This window comes from Rhinatrema bivittatum, chromosome 2 (genome assembly GCF_901001135.1).
Source record: "Rhinatrema bivittatum chromosome 2, aRhiBiv1.1, whole genome shotgun sequence".
Classification (NCBI taxonomy): domain Eukaryota; kingdom Metazoa; phylum Chordata; class Amphibia; order Gymnophiona; family Rhinatrematidae; genus Rhinatrema; species Rhinatrema bivittatum.
The window spans coordinates 270,689,978-270,711,697 of record NC_042616.1 but is presented as its reverse complement, the minus strand read 5'-3'; the positions used below and the strand labels follow the sequence as shown (position 1 = coordinate 270,711,697).

The 21,720-nt window shown below is 43.8% G+C and overlaps 1 protein-coding gene across 1 annotated transcript in view; it reads left to right on the top strand.

Annotated features, from left to right (window-relative positions):
* Positions 1-21,720, top strand: part of AMPH (amphiphysin) — a 467,360-nt gene that overhangs the window by 243,410 nt on the left and 202,230 nt on the right. Inside the window, exons 6-8 of the mRNA XM_029587079.1 lie at positions 4,860-4,967; positions 5,481-5,566; positions 6,261-6,336. Of these exons, the coding sequence (XP_029442939.1) occupies positions 4,860-4,967; positions 5,481-5,566; positions 6,261-6,336 (270 nt within the window). The remainder of the gene's footprint in view (positions 1-4,859; positions 4,968-5,480; positions 5,567-6,260; positions 6,337-21,720) is intronic.

Genomic DNA, 21,720 nt, shown 5'->3' with positions numbered 1-21,720 from the left:
AGAGAGAGAGAGACAGAGACTGGTCGTGGGCCCTAAGGAAGAGGACCATGAGGTCAGAGCTTCAGTAGCCACTGCTGCTTCTGGTGTGTGCTACTGGCCACTGCTGCTTCTGGTGTGTGAAAGGAGTAGGAGAACTGCTGCAAAGGGTAAGTAAAGGTGTCTTTTAAAGTTCATTTTCTTGATTGACTACCATTTTAATTATTGGATAATATGTGATGTCTGCTGTTTTGAAATATTTTATTGGTGTTTGGAAAATGTTTAATAATTTTAATAATTTTGAATTGGTTATTTACTCTTTCGGATAATAGAAAGACTAGGGGGCACTCCATGAAGTTAGCATGTGGCACATTTAAAACTAATCAGAGAAAGTTCTTTTTCACTCAACACACAATTAAACTCTGGAATTTGTTGCCAGAAGATGTGGTTAGTGCAGTTAGTATAGCTGTGTTTAAAAAAGGATTGGATAGGTTCTTGGAGAAGAAGTCCATTACCTGCTATTAATTAAGTTGACTTAGATAATAACCACCACTATTACTAGCAACGGTAACATGGAATAGACTTAGTTTTTGTGTACTTGCCAGGTTCTTATGGCCTGGATTGGCCACTGTTGGAAACAGGATGCTGGGCTTGATGGACTCTTGGTCTGACCCAGTATGGCTTGTTCTTATGTTCTTAAGAGTTTTTAATTGTTGGATGTTATTCTGTTCATCAGCTGTTTTGAAACATTTATTCATATAGTTTTACAATTATTTCTGTGTGGGAATCTATAGCAGCTTGGTTTGTTCTGTTTTCCTAATTGGAGGTATAATGATGTTTAGGGCTTGGCTTAATATTTGTAGCATTGCCATTTTATAGGTAGGTTTGTTACAATTTGGGTGTGTTCCATAATGCAGGTGTAACTTTGTACTGATTAGTATGTGTACATTATTGCAGATCCTGGGACTATGTTAGGTGCTATATTTCTGTTTCAATTTCTCCAGTTTTGCACTGAACGCAGAGTGGCTTTTTTGGGTTTCCATTCCAGTTTCTGTCTCCATATTTGTAATTTGTGGTCTTTCTGTATTTGGTGAAGGTCAGTTCTGTGTGTGTGACCGAGGTGAGATATTTAACTAGCATGGCTAGTAAAATACCTCACTTATTTGTTGTGTTTTCTCAATAGGACATGCATTGGTGGTGAACTGCTATCTTTTCGTAAGTAGGGCTATTGTAACATAGTAAAGGGAATTTGTGTTGCTGTTATTGAGATAACACCAGAATATCTTTTTTGTATAGTGAGTTGTATAGAGAATGTTCTGTTCAGTGTCACGCATGAGACAACCATCTACAGGTGTGTTCTGACAGAAAAAAGGTTGAGAACCACTGCTCTACAGAGACACATATATTTCATTATGCATGAAGATCAGCAGTGCATTAAAAGTACATACATTTTCTACCTATTTTATAAACACATGCAGGTATATTTTACATGCAAAAAAATTAGAACTTGTTCATATAAAACCCTAATTTATACATGAAAGTTGGTATATTTTAAAAAATGCACATGTAATTGAAATCGCCAGTTTGGCGATATCTCTACCAGTTCACCCAGTCTGTCTTCAGTTAAGAACATAAGAAGTTGCCATACTGGGTCAGACAAGGGTCCATCAAGCCCAGCATCCTGTTTCCAACAGTGGCCAATCCAAGTCACAAGTACCTAGCAAATACCCAAACATTGAATAGATCTCAAGCTACTATTGCTTATTAATTAACAAGCCGTTAAGCCCGTTAAAACGGGCTACATTACATTTTGTTTTCAGTCCATTTTCTAACACAGCACCCTTCTACACTTTTTCTCCCTCTCTCCCCCTTCCCCTCGTTCACTCCTCCCCTTTCCTCCACTCAGTCTTACTCACCCTCTGTCTCCCACTGCCTTCTTCCCCTCACTCTCACCTCCCTCCCCTTCCCTCAGTCACTCCCACCTCTCTCCCCTTCCCTCAGTCACTCCCCACCCTCTCTCAATCCCATCCCCTCCCCCTCAGCCCTCCTCCACTCCCTTTTTCTCTGCTCCACAACTTCTTACCCTTCCACTTACTCACATCCCTGTCTCTCACCTCTCCTTCATTCTCCCTCTCCCCCTTCCACTTACTCACATCCCTGTCTCTCACCTCTCCCTCATTCTCCCTCTCCCCCTTCCACTTACTCACATCCCTGTCTCTCATCTCTCCCTCATTCTCCCTCTCCCCTCACTCTTCCCCACCCCCTACCTCCCTCCCACACACTCACCCACTCCTCCCTCCCTCTCACTCAGTCCCTCCCCCTCCCTCCCTCTCACTCAGTCCCTCCCTCCCAGTCCCTCCCCCTCACTCAATCCCTCCCTCCCTCTCACTCAGTCCCTCCCTCCCTCCCACTCAGTCCCTCCCTCTCACTCAGTCACTCCCTCCCACTCCCTCCCTCCCTCTCACTCAGTCCGTCCCTCCCTCTCTCTCTCTCCTCCCTCCCTCTCTCTCTCTCCTCCCTCCCTCGCTACTGGCCGCTGCCGCCGCCGCTACCGCTGCCGCCGCCACCCGCTGCCACCCGCCGCTGCCGCCATGTTTTTTTTCTCCTGACGCTGCCTAAGACCGACGTGCTCGCCCGCACATGCGCAATAGAGCTGCTCTCTACTGCGCATTTGCGGCACGTCGGTCAACCTTCATTTATTAGGTTGATAGCATTTTATGGACTTCTCCTCCAGGAACTTATGCAAACCTTTTTTAAACCCAGTTATGCTAACTGCAGTAACCATATCCTCTGGCAATGAATTCCAGAGCTTAATTGTGCATTGAGTGAAAAAGACCCTCCTACTATTTCACTCTGAAAGCCCCCTGTTCACTTAAACCTCCCAAACAAGAAGCAAGAAGGGTGGACTAAAACTTCTGTGCCTCCAAACAGAGGAGATAGCTCAAAAAACAGTTAATGCAAAAATATTTTCCTCTGTATCAGGTCACTGACAGTATAAACTCTGAAGAAGACATAGTACAATGCAGGTTTTCCTTAGAGATGCCCTAATCCACTGCAACCACGGGGATTGGCTCTCACAGAACATTTATCTTCAAAGCATCCAAAGCAATACTTAAGAGGCTGGACTGTCAAGTCAACAGAAGGCTGAATCCTAAATAGAAAACTCTTCTTTACTCCTGCTCCATAAATTAGGAAAAATTAAAGCAGGGGACAGAGAGCAACCAGCTTCCTTGAAAGGGTAACTAAAAACCCACGAGGATAGTAGGTGGAGGTGCATCGGGATGATAAACCGCTGGGACACACCACCTGCATGTTCCCACATGGGGAAGCAAAACCCAAACCTCTCTCATATATCTCTGCACAGAACCTCCCCAGTTAATTGGTACATTCCTTTAGACAGAGGAAACCAAAAGTCTCTTACACTAGGACTCTGTGATTTTTGCGGGTCCTTTTTCCTGTTGCACACTGCCTTCTAACAGCTTAGGCCTTTGTAGGACATCTGAGTTGGGCTTCGCTGCTAAACAGGAGGTGACAAGTCTACATCAGGAAAGCATGTCAACCTATTTCTAGCATTTTGAACTTTCCAAATATTCTTGTTAAAAACTTGTCTGCATTAAAAGACAATGCAGTAAACCTGGTTGTTATATTGTAAGGACCAATTTACTCACTTATCATGGGTAGCTAGATCATAATCACCCTGCCCCCCTCCCATGGGGCCAGAGCCATTGGAGGTAAATGGCTGCACTTTTATTAATCGAGCAATATTCCAAACTGAATACTGCATTTGATAGCCAATAAGCTCTAACGCACACCTTGTTAGACCTGAGCCCAATATGGTTTAGTCAAATTTCTCCTCATCCCACAGTGTAGAATCAGTTCATATTGGGACCTGCCTTGCAGGGCCTGGTTCTTGCCATCTCCCTGCCTGTTGGGACTCAGCCTATTTTCTGCTCTGTCTAACAGAACCCAGTCCTTTTTGTTGACCTCCCAAAAGCCCCACAAATAAAATCTGAAACTGTTCCATGGGGAACTGTAAACATCTTCTGTCTTTCAGTTCTGGCTTTATCCCCCTTCATTGATCAGTTCAGTAATTTCACCAGTTGTTACTAAAAGTGACCTACCAGCCAAACCCTCCTTTGCAGGGCCTAGATTATTAGTGGTACCTTCTTGATTTTAGACGAGATGAATTACTCATGAAACGCAAGGCTCACTGTGACAGTAACAATCCCTACCCCACCCCACATCCCCATGCTCTTTACACCTACAGCCCAACAGCTGGATGTCTAATGTAGAAACAACGTGGCAGGCCTGCAGTTGTTTCTCTCTCTTTATATATTGCTACCATATCCACTTGCATGCAGGCCCATAATCTGAGGGTGACTGCAGCTACTTTTTTTTAGAGGTAGTTTTGATTATTTTACAAGAAAAGAAGCTGTTGAGTTTTACTTACAATGTCCACAGATATATTGTATAAGGTAATGTCTAATCTATGTGCTAAAAAGAGCATAAGTACTAAGTAATGGGCATATAAAATCATACAGAAAACCAAACCTCAAATGAATATCCACCTCAGAAGCAACCTTGTCCAGACCTGTTGAGATAGATCGAGCCAGGGTTGGCTCTACAGTAGCTTAGCTTGAAGTTGATCTTAGCTCCAATAGGGTAGAGCCAACAGTGGTCTGGATTCACACAAGCACACACAGTTCACTGGTGATGCACATTAAATCACACCTGTGTGCCTGTCTCCAACCAGAATCCAAATTGGAGAGCAAAACAAAGGTAAATTCAGATCATTTGCAAAGTGAAATTTCATTGAGAAAAGACTTGATTCTGAGACAGTGAACATGGCTCTGTTTTAAATGAGTAATTTTAATTCTTAACAGAACCGCATTGCCAAACGGAGCAGAAAGCTGGTCGACTATGACAGCGCAAGACATCACCTGGAAGCCTTACAGAACTCAAAGAGAAGAGATGAGAGCAGAATTAATAAGGTCAGCAGCATGTCCTCCACACCAATAGCACAGCACCATCACCAAGCAAACCCAGTCTGACAGAACTGTTTAGTCCTCCAGAATTATGGGTGAGACTGCAGATAATCTTGAGGACCAGAAAAATCAAATCACACTTCTCACTCTGTCATTTCCCTTCATTCGAACCTTAAGTGATTATTTAACTGTGTTAGAGGAGAACAGTATCTGCATGCTTGTTTGTGTCTCAAAGATATACTACATTCATGGCTTTATTTGACCTCAAGCTTGAGGCATTTTTGCATTCAAAATGGACATAAAACTTCCAAGACTAAGAAACTGGAAGTAATATGTTTTTTTTTCCCCTTTATGAATTAAGATATTATCATTTTCACTTTACAAAGATATATGTGGTCCTTCCAAACTGGGGCGTGTAATTTTATTTTCTTTTTTACCTGACTGCTAAAATGACTCTCACATCTTGAGCTTCTGATTATTGAAAACCAGTTAAAATATAACTTCATTTTTTTTCCTTAGGCAGAAGAGGAATTTCAGAAAGCACAGAAAGTATTTGAAGAATTCAACATTGATTTGCAGGAAGAGCTACCTTCTTTATGGTCAAGGTACAGGATGACATTTTGGCAAAAAGATTAGGATCCTAAGCATGGGTGTTAAATATCTCTGAGATAGTGAGCCAGATGTGTTAAAAGGTTCTCCCATGTTGTATCTATAGGGAAAATGCTTAGTACTTCTTGCCCAATACTCCCAAACCTTTGTCACCCAGAGAGTTACTATAGCAGAGAACTGAGTCTTCCTGGGTCACATTCATCTGAATAAGTAGCAGATACCCCCAATCTTTCTTGGGTAGTGGAAACCAAATTTACTGATTTTAGATCTGTAACTGGAAAATAAAGCCACTGAGGTTACAGATAGGGGAAGCAAAAAAAGTGAGATCATAGTCATGAAATATAACAGTACAAGAAATAAAGTGCAGCCTGTAGAAAAAACATATGATTGTAATTTATACTTAAAAAATCTGGTCTAGTGTCCAGTGATGAACACAAGATGAAAGAGGTAGTTTACTAATAACCAGCATTCACACAGCAGATCACCAATACGGTGAATGGGTGAGATCTATCAGAAGATAACTATAAAGAAATTGTTTGTATCCTGATGAATATGTTTTTCTTAAAATTTCTGGTTGCCTAGTTTATTTAGACTGAATGAAATACAAGTTGTTTGGTTTATCTGTCTCATTCATTCTCCTCTCCCCTTTTCTCATTCACCATCCTCTCCTGCCCCCATCCTCTCCTCCAGACGAGTGGGTTTTTATGTGAACACCTTCCAAAATATATCTGCCCTTGAGGCCAAGTTCCATAAGGAAATCACAGGGGTGAGTAGTAGATAATTTCTCTAGCGCTCATTTTAAGTCAGTGCCTTGCACAAGGCAAAGAGAATTTCACAACAAGATGTGTGATTAGTCAATATTTATGCATTGTTCACTTTCTAAGTGTAATACCGGCTTCCAGTTGGATGTAATACATAGATATTTTCTATTTGCCTACATTTTTAAGTGTTTCTACTATATTTAACTTACCCTTTAAATGGCAGGGCAGCCTCCTCTGGAATATGTGCCATTGCAGCACCATCAACCAGCTGGCAAGGAGGTGTGTGGAGCTGTTCCCTCCATGAGTTTTCCATTTAGCTCTTACTGCTTGCCAGATTGGAAGCATCTCACACAGATAATGAAAATGGTTTTCTGCAGTTCCATGGAAGGGAAGAGGAAGATAAATAAAGCCTAAAACAGAGATGGCAGAACCGGCTCCGATTCAGCCTGAATTCCATAGGCTCCAGGGACGGAGGAGGTTGGCTAGCCCGAATGGAACCAGAGCAGACCTTAAATCCACTTGAACAAATCTAAGCCATTCGCAGCTTTAAGCTCTTCACTGATACTCACACCTCAGGCAGCACTTTGCAATGCAATGAAGGTTGTTTCCATATTCATCAGGAACCTCTGGCAGAGATTTCATTGGAATTGTTGGTATCAAGTCCTGTTTGCAGTCGTAAGCATGGCACATTCACAGCTGCTGCAGTGATAAGTTTCCTTTAGCTTCTGTAGTGTTATTCTCAGCTCTGGAAAAAAAAAAACCACTTCACAGTGCTCAGATTATCATTTTACTCATTCATCATACACGTCTCACAGCGGTTTCTCTAATGTTCTTTGGGGAGCACGGTTCAGTCCCACCAGCAATATTCAAGCATAGTGCATGAATGACCCTTGCACTATTAGCCCCCCTTCCAAGGTCTTTTCTAATATTCTTAGTGTCACAAACATGGACATTTTCCTGAAAAGTGTTCTCAGTAGGCAATGATGAAACAGAGCACTACATTTTCACTTGCTGGCAGAAGCTTAAGATTGCTTCCATTTATTCTCATTTCCATTTGCAGGTGCCTGTTCCCCATTCATTTTATTGCTGCTGTTTTATGCTCGCATGCTCTCACTCCTCTCCACATTCATTCTACTCTTTCTGTTGGAAGGAGTTTCAAAGACTTCATTTTCATTGTGACCCTTCCATGGATTTCTGGGAATTTGCCTCCATTTGGGAACTGCTTCCCTCAATCTCAAGTCTCCAGTCTCCTTACAGGCCCTGGTTTTACTGGAAAATTAATGGGGAGCCATCACTTATATCCACCAGGATGACTGCCCCTTCTGATGGACTGGGATCTTTATTTTGCCCAAGAAAGATTAGTGGCTATAAGCTGGCAGATGCCTCGGCGTCAATCATGGCAGTCACTTGTCCCTTCTGATTGTTCAGGACAGCAGTGCCGGCAGGGCCGGTGCTAGCTTTTTTTGCTGCCCTGTGTGAACTATTACTGTGCTGCCCCCCCCCCCCCCCCCAGTTCACTCATCTCCCTCTAGTAATCTAAACTTTAAAATCTGACATTAGTCATGGACTGTCTGCGTTCTGCATGTGTGGCCAAGGTGAGGGATTCTGCTAGCATATAGCACCTGTGTAGGGATGTATAGCAGCCAGGCTTGTTCTGTTTTCCAAATGGGAGGTGTATTGGTATTTTAGGAGTTAGTTTATATTTGCAGTGTTACTTTTTCATAAGTAAGATTGTTATTGTTTGAGTGTTGGCAGTTAGTGCTGTTTTGGTATGGGAGGTTTATGATATTGTAATTGTTTACTTAATGCTTTCTGAGGGTTAAGCCCACATCCGACACAAATTACAATAGGCCTAATACCATATGGGCATTTTTGTAGGGTTTTCTGGTTGACACCATAGCAGTGCATGTAAATATAATATACAGGTTGTTGTAAGTGATATTTTTACCTCAGAAGATTAAACTCTGAATGTTCTTTTTTTCAAGTCTGTTATTATAAATGCATAATTTTTAATTGTGTATGCATGTGTGAGAGGGACTTTAAGTTCACCTATGGATTCCAGAGGAGAGGGGATTAAACTGGGTAGGGAGGAAATACAGAATAAAAAGAGACCATAAAATATAAATAGAAATGTGCAGACAAAAACTGAACTGGAAACCACAATAAGGCAGATTCTGTTTACAGTGCAACAATAGAAACATCACCATTTTTCATTAAACATAAACAATAAAATCAAGAAATATAATACATAAATCATAATAGTAAAACCATATCAATAATGGAAGTAAATATTTCAAGGCAGCTGAAGAATTAAAATTCTTGTACATTGTTTTTAAAATTTCCCAAACACCAGTAAAATATTTCAAAATAGCAGAAACATCAAATAACACAATAATTAGAATTAATAAGGTTAAAAATAAAATATTCCACTCTTCATACTGGGAACTTTTGGTTTCTAGTCACCTGAGATTGTTGTGGATTAGTGGGGAAGGGAGGGCACACAAATTTTCTCCTCTCTGTCATATATGCACACACACTTCATACATTCTCATGCTCATACACTCACACTTCCTCTTTCAGATGCACACAGTCCTTCTCTCTCACATGTACGCACGTGTATATACAAACACAGACACACATGCTCCCTCTCACATGTTCACACATGCTCTTTCTTGCTCTCAGACTCCCACATTGTCATACTTCCTCTCTCACATGCTCCTTCTCTCTCACATACACACATGCATTCTCGCTCTCATACACACACACACACACACACACACACACACACATACATACACAAATGCTCTTTCATACACACAGGGGCTTCACTTTCTTTTCTTCCGCTTGCTCCCCCAGCAGCTTTGGGCCCACCTCTATATTATGGACTCCATCAGGTCGGGATTACAAGGTGGCCTCCACTCCACCTTGGCTGCATGTGAGATGGGGTCCACCAGCAGCCTGCAGCCTCTTCTCTGCTTGGGTCCACCGGATGGCCCACAACCTCACTACCTTGGTTCTGTCCCTCACTTCCCATCCCCTTCTCTCACTTCCTCAGCTCTTCCTCCCCTTTCCGTCACTATCTTTCTTTTTCTCACAGTCTACATCCCCTTCTCTCCTTCCAGAGGCTCTTCCCTCCCCCTTCTCATACTACTTCAGTTCTTTCCCCATCCCTGTTCCTCTAGAGTTTCTTTTCCCTCTTCTCACCCTTTAGTGAGTCACTATCACAACTTTTTCCCCCCTTCTCACCTTCTTTCCTTATTACATCACTCCCAATCTCTTACTCCTCCCCAAGCTCTTCCTTCTCCCACTCCTTTGTTCATCTTATTATGGTGGGGTTTCCACCCCCTGCCCCCCATGCACAAACATGAGCTGGCAGCAGGAGCGGCATTTAAGTGAGGCTGTCCCCTACTGTCGCAGGGCCGGTCTCGCGGTAGGCGCTGTAAAATCTCGCTGCCTCTCTTGCGAGACTGGTCCCACAACAGCAGGAGTTGACATCAGTCAGATGCTGCTGCTGCTCATGCTGCTGGCTCGCACAGGGGGATCTGCATGTACCTGCATTGAATTGGGAAGGGGATAGGGTTAGCGCTGCCCAATCTGATAACTAATCTGAGCTGGCAAGCCTCCTTTAGCGGCTCCTATGCCACAGGTGCTCTGTCATGGTAGCACTGGACATGTAAGCCATGTAGGTTAATCTTCCAGCTCTGCTTCTGACAGAGCAGTGCTGGAAGCGGGCAAGTGTGTACCTCCCTCCCAGAAGGGTATTATAAGGTATCGGGGGGATGTGGTGAGGTCCAGGAGAAGGGGTAGCGCAGCATATAGGGAATTTGGGTGGGTGGCTGGGTCATCTTGGGGGGGGGGGCAGCCCGATTTGTATAATTGAGGACAACCAGGAAAGAAGGTGGGGCCCAACCTGCATACCCCAGGACATTATTTGGACATCTGGGAGGGGGTGTTTGGGGATGGGGATGAAATTCTGGGAGGGGGGAGGGGCTTGGGCCACAGGCCCTTTTACATCTTTTCTTTTTAAACATTGTTATTTAAACGGATATCTTTTGAAGATATCCGGTTAAGTAGCAAGTTGCCCGGCCACACAAGGCCAGATATCTAAAAATCTAACCGGTTATATTCAAACATGGCCAGTTAGGTTTTTTTTTAGTTAGCCAGCTACATGTAGCCAGTTAATGTTAGGAAAGTATATTCAGCAAGACATTTATTTCACTGAATATCTGGGACAACTTATCCGGTAACTTCAGTCAGATAACTTGTCCAATCTCTGGTTTACTGAATATGCTCCCCAGTGACTAATACCTCTGGAGGTTCAAATCATGCCAGTTCATCTTTAATAGGATTGACGAACTCTCCTTTAAATTAGCATGGAGAGCAGGTTTATTCCATCCATTCTACATCTGTGGCCCACCTATCATATTCTGTAGTATCGTTCACAACTGAACTGTTCTCTTGTATACCTCTCAGGCAGGACTCAGTTAGCTGTACCCTATCTGGTTCCCCAAACATTTGTCTCATGGCAGTGATAAATTACTCCAGATTATTCAGCAGGGGGACTGCCTTGTTTCAATAATAGTCACCCAGACTAGAGCTCGTTATGTTAATAAGCTCACCATGAGAACTATTTTTAGGGACTTCCTCCCATAAATACAGGATTGCAATCTGAAAAATAATCTACATTGTTTTAAGAATTTCTGGAAAGCTTTTTTAGTTCATTCAGACTTCTTGGGCTGTCACAGGCCTTACCCTGTATTCATCTTTTGTTGCAGGAGTTGTATCTGTGCCTACATGGTCTGGATAACCAAAATCAGTTCTTAAAAAATGCTGGAGTGACTCATGGCTGTATCCATTCACTATTAGTGCAGACTCCTCTTACTTTTTGGACTGGTACAAACTGTCCAGATGTGGTTGGGAGCATGGGTGACTCAAGTACATTAACAGGGAGCAATTGGGAATGTGTTTAATTATTAGGCAGGAAATGTCCATGTACCTGCATGGAGCTTGAGAACAGAGAAGTTCCTCCAAACTACCAGGCAGAGCTTCCAATGCTAACCAATCAGTTTGGATAAAGTTTGCATGGGAGAGAGCCAGATCCTGAAAAGCCAAGGCAAAGTTTAAGTAATAGTCCAAATGAGATCCAGGAGAAAGATATAGAGAAAGATTTGGGCAAAATTTCCAGGTGAGAGGTAAGGTAAAGATCCAGGTGAGACAAGTACCAAATGTAGAAAGGACTGCAGACAAGAAGTCCAGGATCCTTCGGTACCAACATGGTGTCCCCGCTATCTCTGAGATTAAATACGGTGGCTTACCCAGGGCAATCCATTCTCAAAGCCAATGAGTACTCACCAGGTGGTCTTAATCCTTCCTGGGCTAGAGAGTGAAATAACTCTGGCTTCATCAGGCCTGGATTTATCAATGGGCACACAAGGCCTGTGACTGGGGAGGCAAACCTCTGGGAGGCAGCAGTCTGGCTGAAGATTTGCTGCCTTCCAGCTGTGCTGAATCTCACTCAACAGAGAACAGCCCTCTGTTTCCTGATCCAGCCCCTTACCTTCCAGGGCACAGGAGAAGGAGGGGAATGAGCCAGCAGCAGACAGAGCTAATGGGAGTCATTTAAGGTAGATTATGAGGGGCTGAGTAGAGATCATTAGAGGGTGAGAAGAGAGGCTGGGGAATGAGATGGGGTGCAGCTGGGGAGGTAGCGCATGTCTGTTATTGAGAGAGGGAGGAACAAGGATAGGTGGGCAGTATTCGTGTGAGTGAGAGAGAAGGGAGTGGTGCCAAGAATGCGTGTGTGTTATGTGTGTGTGTGTGTGTGTGTATATATATATATATATATATATATATATATATATATGTCAGATTAGGTGGGATATTAGGGAATGCAAGGAGCAGAACCAGAAAATGGTAGGGGACCTCTCTCCTCTCCTCCCCATCTACAGCAATTCAGATTCTATTTCTCTTAATCTTTGATTCTATCCCCTAGATCCTGGAATCTCCTTTCCTTCCTACTATTCACTTCTCAGTCATGGAACTCATTCCTCAACCTTTCCTCTTCCTCTTTCTCAATTTAAGAACCTCTCTCTCTTTTCCTCTTATTCCCCATCCCAGAATTCTAATCTTCCCCATCTTCCATCTCAAGTCAATTTTCCTTTCCACAGTCTTTCCCCTATTTCCTCACCCTAGTCAATCCTTCTCCCCATTCCTGAAATCCCTTTTCTTCACCCACTTAAAAGAAAACAAATTATACTAAGTATAATTATACTGAAAAAGTACTTTATTTTTATAATGCAATATGAAAGATGGAAATGTTTGCTTCAGCATTTTTTAATTTTATTACTGAATCTATCCCTGAGCTGCTACAGGAAACTAGGAGACTGTGCCTTATTGTCTAACCTTGGGAAGGGAGGGGACAACAGCATCAACAGTGCCTAGGGATGACAAAATCTTAAATACGTCACTGGGCTTCATCCTGTTTCCACTATTCCTTTTTATCATTTCTGTCTTTTTATGCACATTATTTGCAAATAGCAGGTCTTTAATATCATGAGAGGTCTTTAAGATCATGAGAGGTCTTGAACGAGTAGATGTGAATCGGTTATTTACACTTTCTAATAATAGAAGAACTAGGAGGCATTCCATGAAGTTAGCAAGTAGCACATTTAAGACTAATCGGAGAAAATTCTTTTTCACTCAATTCACAATTAAGCTCTGCAAATTTGTTGCCAGAGGATGTGGTTAGTGCAGTTAGTGTAGCTGGGTTCAAAAAAGGTTTGGATAAGTTCTTGGAGGAGAAGTCCATTAACTGCTATTAATCAAGTTGACTTAGGGAATAGCCACTGCTTTTAATTGCATCAGTAGCATGGGATCTTCTTGGTGTTTGGGTACTTGCCAGGTTCTTGTGGCCTGGTTTCGCCTCTTTTGGAAACAGAATGCTGGGCCTGATGGACCCTTGGTCTGACCCAGCATGGCAATTTCTTATGTTCTTATGATAGAGCCACCATAAGAGAAAAGAGTCATTAATAAGAATAAGGATGGTTTGAACATACTGTCTTTAGTTTAAAATGGATGTGAGTGGTTTTGGCTAATCCTTCAAGTTTAGGACAGTATAGTTCTGCTTCATGGCCTCCTCGTGCTAAATTGTAAGTTAGGAATGTATAGTCAGAGAGTCTAATAAACAAGGAAAAAGGTCTACCCAGTCCCTATTCATGCTTTTTTACTGCCCTGGGCTTCCTTTAGTGCTCTTACTGAACAGCTGCAAGGACATGCCCCAAAGACTCTATATCTATGTTATTAAGCAGTATTTCTGCCAGAAGTTTGAGAGGACTCAGGACTTTAACAAACCTCATTATTTATTTATTGTCATTTATCTCTTCCTTTCCAGAGATGAAGCCCAAGGTGGCTCACCATAACAAATAATAAAGTCTCCAATGAAATTGAGTAAAATGAGTAAAACATAAATTTAAAAAAAGATAATTAAATCTAACATCACTCACACTGAGGGAAATTTTCAAAGCCATGTCCATGGGTAAAACAGCCTTCTATTTCGACTTATTCCCCACCTTTCCAGTCCAGTAAGGACAATCCAAAGCAGCTTGCAACAAGTCAAAAAAAATTTGCAATGTACAATATCAGCATATAAAATACAAGTATTTAAAAATGACAATAATAACAATAATGCATGCAGTAAAAAGAACTACACTTCATATATAGTGCGAAAAAAGTTATCTAATGAAAAGAGCACCGGGGCAGCAGAGGGAATCAGTGTTGATGTCATGCAGGAAAGGCATCGGGTCAGTGAGGACTCCAACCCAACCATCCTGCCACAGTAAGAGAGAACAGTTAGAGGCAGTGACTGAAAAAATGCAGGAGAGCCATGAAAGTGAGTGCACAAATGGTGGCTGAACGCTACGATTGTGATGGACCTGCCGTCAAGTGGCAGCAGCAGCAAGGCCATTCAGCTGCGATAGAGAGCAGCGATGGACAGCAGCTGCTGCTTATTGCTATCACCGCAGGCTTCTTCTGTCTGACCCAAGTCTATGAACTGCGTGCCAGAAAGGTGTTAGAGGGGGGGGCCCCCAAGTGACAGATGAGCGCCGCAGTTGTGAGCTTCGGGCCCTCCTGCTCCTGATCATGCCTTTGACATTGCCGGACTTGGGCCAGAGGAGAAGAGACTGCCCGAATAGACAGGCGGAGACGCTGCTGAGTCGGTGAGTGCACAGATGCATCATCGCAAGTTAAAAAAAAAAATCCACGGTCAGCATCAGGAGGTCTGGGGAAGCCCTGACACTACCTTGCCAACAAGGCTGTGGTCCCACCAACATCGTCGATGACATCAGTGGGTACCTGCAGCTTCATAGGGAGGGCCATGCATTTTTAAGAAAATAAAGACAAAAAGAATTTAAAGAAAATAATGATGGTGGCCAGATAAGTGGTCCCTGGCCACCTGAACAAACCCCACCCCTTGATCCCAAAAGTGGATTTTAAAAATGAAATCAGCCCCATTGAAGCCAGGCTACATCTGAGGGATTTAAAACCCCTGAAATGCCCTGAGGCACATGACTTTTGACTTGTGAGCACCAAAGTAGACAGAGGACCCCTGGGAATGTATTGATTAAGACAAGAAAGTGAGAGATGAAAAGAAATGAATATTAAAGTGAATAAGATAAAAAAGAGAAGACTCTTAAAAATAAAAATGACAGCAATGGACAGGAATAAATTAGAGAAAAGTTTCTGACATGCAGGAGAATATTTTAAAGGCAAATTTAAAGAGCAACAATTAAAAAACTTGACACAATGGTAACGTCCAACCACCCCTAAAATCAGTGGTTAGTACCAAAGCTGCCTGGGGAAACTAGGTCCACCATGATATCCAAAGCAGGGATTGAAGCCTGTATCCCAGGAAAGATGACGACAGCTTCCCTAACAACCAGCAATAGGGAGAGGCAGTATCACTTTAGAAGGTCAAAGTGCAAGGGAAAATAAGAAAATCAGAAAGGAAACCATAAAAAATAGGAGTAATAAAAAGTAGGGGTGTGCATTCGTTTTGAACTTAAATGTAAAACGCTACTTTTTTTTTTTTTAACTTAAAAAAGTGATGAGGCGTAAACGATCGGATTTCCAACTTATTCAACATAGCTATGTTGAATACGTTGGAAATCGCGATTGTTGATCTAAATAAAAATTTAAACCCCTCACCCTCCTTAATCCCCCCCCCCCCAAGACTTACCAAAATTCCCCAAGCTGGCCAAAAGTTCCGTGAGGGTCCGGGAGCGAACCAGAGGGGAATCACGTGACGCCGCGTCACTCCGACGTGGCGCCGACGTCACGTGATTCCCCTCGGGTTCACTCCCGGACCTCTCGTTGGGCCCAAAAGGGTTCGCTCCCGGACCCGCGGGGAATCACGTGACGCCGCGTCACTCCAACGTGGCGCCGACGTCACGTGATTCCCCTCGGGTCCGCTCCCGGACCCTCGTTGGGCCCAAAAGGCACTTTTGGCCAGCTTGGGGGGGGGTCAGGAGGCCCCCCCAAGCTGGCCAAAAGTTCCTTTTGGGCCCAACGAGGGTCCGGGAGCGAACCCGAGGGGAATCACGTGACGCCGCGTCACTCCGACGTGACGCCGACCTCACGTGCTCCTTGCAAAGGAGTTCAGAAATGGCGTCCTGACCCCGCTGGACCACCAGGGAGTTTTGGTAAGTCTTGGGGGGGGGGGGGGTTAAGGCGGGTGAGGGGTTTAAATTTTTATTTGCACATATGGACATAGACTCAACTTATGGAATTCTCCATATGTCCATATTGACCGCAAATGAACCCCCCTTTCGACTTATGAACTTAAACTTTTGGTCTGCACATCCCTAATAAAAAGTATAAGATAGCACTACTAAAAGACCCAAGCAGGAAAGGTAACCTTTAAATATGATTTAAGGAGCAGACTAAGGTATGACAAAGGACTATTCTCTCTGATGACATCAATAAAAGCAATGATCTACTAAGAGGTATAGACTGGTATCTGTTTAGAATTATAATAAAAGTCTGGTGAGATTTCATGAGAGCAGAAGCACGTTGCTACAGCTCATCACCAACGCCCTAAAAATTGCAAAGAACTCCATAAAACTGACAAGAGCAGGGGAAAATTGAAGTAAATGCATGTATGACTATATGAAATTTAATATTTAACTTTGATTACCAATCAAGGTAAGAGATTAATTAGAGAGAGTTATTAAGTAGCTGGTTTGCGGGTTCTAGTATCAGCTAAGTTAGGATATTGTATGAAAGAAAGCAGATTCTGCACAGAGAACAATTGGAAAGAGAAAGCATTGTGTTGAAGTAACCCTGATACGCATCATCCTTTATTAATAAGGGAAACTGCTAATAGAAAAAGTTACTTATACGTGATGCTAAGTAACAAAAATAAATTATCCCTAGCAAGTCACCACCCTTAAGACAGGACTTAGGGTGAACAAAACAGACATGCATGCAAAGCAATTCTCAGCATTGACAACAGAATTCTGAAACTCTGAAAGAATATTTCAATATTACAAATGGTAGGAAACTGTCCTTGTCTGTAGTTAGTGAAACTTCAATTATCGTTTGTTTTCTATTTAGTCAGTCTCAGTAACAACAAGACATCATGGACACACTCACTGTAGGTTGCAGAATAGAGGTTGGTTGCAGGGAGGTAGTCTCTCCTTTTATGTTATTTATAATATAGAGTAGTAGCTAAAGAACAAGAAGACAATGAAAGAAACATTTACTTAAAGGAAAAAGAAGAAAGAAGATGAAACAACAGACAAATAACTGTGCGCACATCATCAGATGGAAAAAAAATAGAACCAAAGACTAATAGATACAAAGGGACAGTAAAAACAAAAATGTACACCCAATTTTATAACATGCGTGAGCTGCCCAGCGAATTTTATAAAATCCAGGGTCGGCACACGCAAGGGGGTGCACACATGTGCACCTTGCGCGCGCCAAGCCCGAGGAGAGCCCCGATGGCTTTCCCTGTTCCCTCCAAGGGCGCTCTGAAATCGGAGCAAACTTGGAGAGAACTTTTCTTTTGGCCTCCCCTCCCTTCCCCTAACTAACCCACCCCCCAGCCCTAACTAAATTCCCCCACCTACCTTTGTTTCAAAAGTTATGCCTGCCAGCCAACTGCCGGCACGCGAACCTCGGGCTCAGCCACTGTGCTGGAGGACTCAGGAATGCCCCTGCCCCCAGCCCCACCCCTGGACCATCACCACGCCCCTGGCCCCACCCCCAGACCTCCCATTTTTGAAAGCCCCGGGACATACACGCGTCCCGGGGCTTGCGTGCACCGCCGAGCGTTTGCAAAATAGGCTCGGCGCGCACAGGGGTAGGTTTTCGGGGGTTACGCGTGTATCTTACGCGAGTAACCCTTTGAAAATCTACCCCATTATACTTACCAAGTTGACATTTAAAAAATCTTGATTACTTGAAAGACATAAAGAAGACATAAAGACTCAATTTCTTATCTGGGATAAAGTATTAGTAGTATTTAAGTGTGAATTGCATGTTTAATAAACAAGATAAAAAAATAAATAAGAAAAGGTGTACTTTTCTGATATTTTCTCAGCTTTAGTTTTTAGAGAACCAGTTCCAAGATACAAGAAAAAAGAAAAGTTAAGTATTAGTAATTGTTACTGTAGTATAAATAAAATAAAAATAATTAATATTGACAGAATATTCGGTATTGTTAACTTATTTGCTAACATCCCCTTACCCTTTATTCTCGCTCTCCCTCCTTATCACCGGGAGACTGGATTGGGTGGCCCTTTTCATATAACCCTAATAGGAGAGGGTACTTCTGGCAGTGACACAATAGGGCCGATAGGGGTGTGCATTCGTTTTCGCCGTATTGGCAATCCGCAACGTATATTGCACTATTCGTAGTATTCATAGGGAAGCGAAACGTATCGCGATTCCCCACGAATACACGAATCTTCCCCGAATTATACGGCCACCTAAATACAAATTTAAACAAGCCCCCCCACCCTCCTGAACCCCCCCAAGACTTACCAAAACTCCCTGGTGGTCCAGCGGGGGGTCCGGGACCCATCCCCTGCACTCACACCCTCGATGCTGGTTTCATCATGGCACCGATAGCCTTTGTCACAGGGGCTACTGGTGCCATTGGTCAGCCCCTGTCACATGGCCATCGGCGCCATCTTGTGCTCCTACCATGTGACAGGGGCTGACCAATGGCACCGGTAGCCCCTGTGACATAGTATGGGCAAAGGCTATCGGCGCCATTTTGAGTACTGGCATTGGACGGCCGGCGTGCAGAAGGTCGCTCCAGGACCCCCATTGGACCCACAGGGACTTTTGGCCAGCTTGGGGGGGCCTCCTGACCCCCACAAGACTTGCCAAAAGTCCAGCAGGGGTCTGGGAGCGACCTCCTGCACGCCGGCCAGCCGATGCCAATACTCAAAATGGCGCTGATAGCCTTTGCCCATACTATGTCACAGGGACTACCGGTGCCATTGGTCAGCCCCTGTCACATGGTAGGAGCACAAGATGATGCCGATGGCCATGTGACAGGGGCTGACCAATGGCACCGGTAGCCCCTGTGACAAAGGCTATCGGCACCATGATGAAACCGACATCGAGGGTGTGAGTGCAGGGGATGGCTCCCGGACTCCCCGCTGGACCACCAGGGAGTTTTGGTAAGTCTTGGGGGGGTCAGGAGGGTGGGGGGGGGGGGGGTTGTAGTTTATTTTTAATTTTAGCTGGGACACGAATAGAAATCGCCATATTAACGCATCGGGGCGCCATACGGCCGAATGCAACGTATCTGCTCCCCGACGAATCCAAATCACGAATGCAACGTATGGCGTCCCTCTGCACATCCCTAAGGGCCGATACAGTAAAAAATGTGGGAGAGTGGGTGAGCGCCCGCTCTCCCGGCGCACGCACAGGCCACTCTCCTGTGCATGCGATTCAGTAAATAAATTTATTTAAATTAGGCCCGGCGGTAAAAAGAGGCGCTAGGTAGACTAGCGCGTCCCTAGCGTCTCTTTTCGGACAGGAGCGGCGGCTCCCAGCGGGTTTGACAGCCGACACTCAATTTTGCTGGCATCTGCTCTCGAGCCCGCTGATAGCCACGGGTTCGGAAACCGGACACCGGCAAAATTGAGCATCCGGTTTTCAACCCACAAGCCTATTTCAAATTTTTTTTTTTTTTACTTTTTTAAACTTTCGGGACCTCCGACTTAATATCGCCATGATATTAAGTCGGAGGGTGCACAGAAACGCAGTTTTTACTGCGTTTCTGTGCACTTTCCCGGTGCCTGGAGAAATTAGCACTTGGCTGCACATTTTACTTACTGAATCGCGCGGGAATACCTAATAGGGCCATCAACATGCATTTGCAAGTTGCGGGCGCTATTAGGTTTGGGGTGGTTGGACGCGCATTTTAGATGCGCTATTACCCCTTACTGAATAAGGGGTAAAGCTAGCACATCGAAAACGCACGTCCAAATGCCGACTAACAGTGCGCTCCCTTGTGAAGGCAGGAAGAAAACTGTCCAGTTAAGATGGAATGGAGATATTTTAGGTAAGAATGAAGGAACCATGCAGAGGCACTGACTCCTCTGAGAATTTCTAAAAAGGATCCCTACCATGAGCAGGCCTGCACCTCCAAAATGTTCCAATCTGAACAGATTGCTACCAAAAAACATTTTAAGAGTCACATCCTTAAACCAATGTGCTCAGGAAAGGCACAACACAAAAAGAATTTAGGACAACACTACAATCCCAATAAGAAATAGCCACTGCTTGTTACCAGCAATAGTAGTTTGGGATCTTTTAATGTTTGGGTACTTGCCAAGTACTTGTGACTTGGAATGGCCACTGTTGGAAACAGGATAATGGGCTTGATGGACCCTTGGTCTGACCCAGTATGGCATATCTTATGTTCTTATGAAACTTGTCCCAGATATTCAGTGGGATTAAAGTCCTGTTGAATATTTTCACTTTAAAGTAGGTCTAAAGTTATGCAGCTAATTTATCCAGTTTCAACTGAAAATCAGCTAAGTTAGCCAGATAAATTAGGCCTGCTTTGGAACACCTCTTTTTATCTGGCTAAATTACAGCCGGATAATGACTTATCTGGCTATAATTTAGTTGAATAAATTGGCCAAATATTCATGAAACCCTCCTCCCCCAATGGGATACATAAAATGATGGAATAGGGCTTCCTAATTATGTAAGGGTTATCCCTTCCAAATTTATTTAGTGGGTTCAAAATTAGGTCGAGCAGATGGTGAAATCGACCTTGATGGTGACAGCATGATGAAGGATAATACTCCATTTCCCTTTACTACCAGGGCAGGAAGGATCTGTTATCGCTGCCCTCCATGAGCTCTGATATCCTCACATATAAGCTGGCCAAATAATGTGAGCAAACATCTTGTCTCAAAATTCCAAACAACAGTAAACTTTATTATCTAGAAAGGCCAGCCAGCCAAAACTATTTACATGAATGAGAATGATTTACAGAGTTGTGGCTGAACAATGCTAGAGAATCAGGGGCTTCCAAACAGTTGAAATCACACATACGTGGTTGTAAATTTGGGACATAGTGCTGATTTAGGATGATTCTCCTACTACTGACCAGTGGAATCAGCATAAACTCTAACACTCCACAGACTTAATTTTCCCATCCTAATCCCATGGAAGGTTTAGGGGTTCATAATCGCATATCCAATGGGGACCAAATGTGGTCCAGGAATGTCAGATTTACTCTCCCCTCCTCAATGGTCATGAAACCCCCCCACCCATGAAGTCCACTTCCATCTTCTCAGTGCAGGCCTCTGCACATCAGACACAATGGGGCACTCCACATTATGAATTCACCCCAGTCCTGAACCTTTCCTCATCGTTGCATGGTTAGTTCCCCTGGGAGGGGAAAAAAATCCACTCTTGGATACTCTTCGGCCTCTTTTCTCTGCTTCTCCTTCCTGTCCAAATTCTCTGAGGGAAAGGACTCCTCAGTTCTTCCTGGCCTTGGGTGTCTTCCCTTAAGGGGAAGAGCCCCTTCAAGATCCCACTCCCCTAGGAGAGTCCCTGGGTCTACAAGCCCTGAGACCGGGTCCTCCAGGTGATCACTGGAAGTCCCTAGATGCCATCCTATATTATAAAGGGCAGGGGAAGAAAGGGCAAAATCTCACCAAATCACCATATTTTTATACCTCTCCTTTTCCCTTCAGAAGCCAATCACAGAGCCCAGATATTTAGGGGGGTGTAATGCCCCTCATCACTGGTCTGAAGCACCTCCAGTGTAATCTCTGGCATAATACGGCATCCTAGCAACATGGCTGAACTTCCCGCAGTCCTTGAGCCCTTTTTATAGTTCCTGTGGG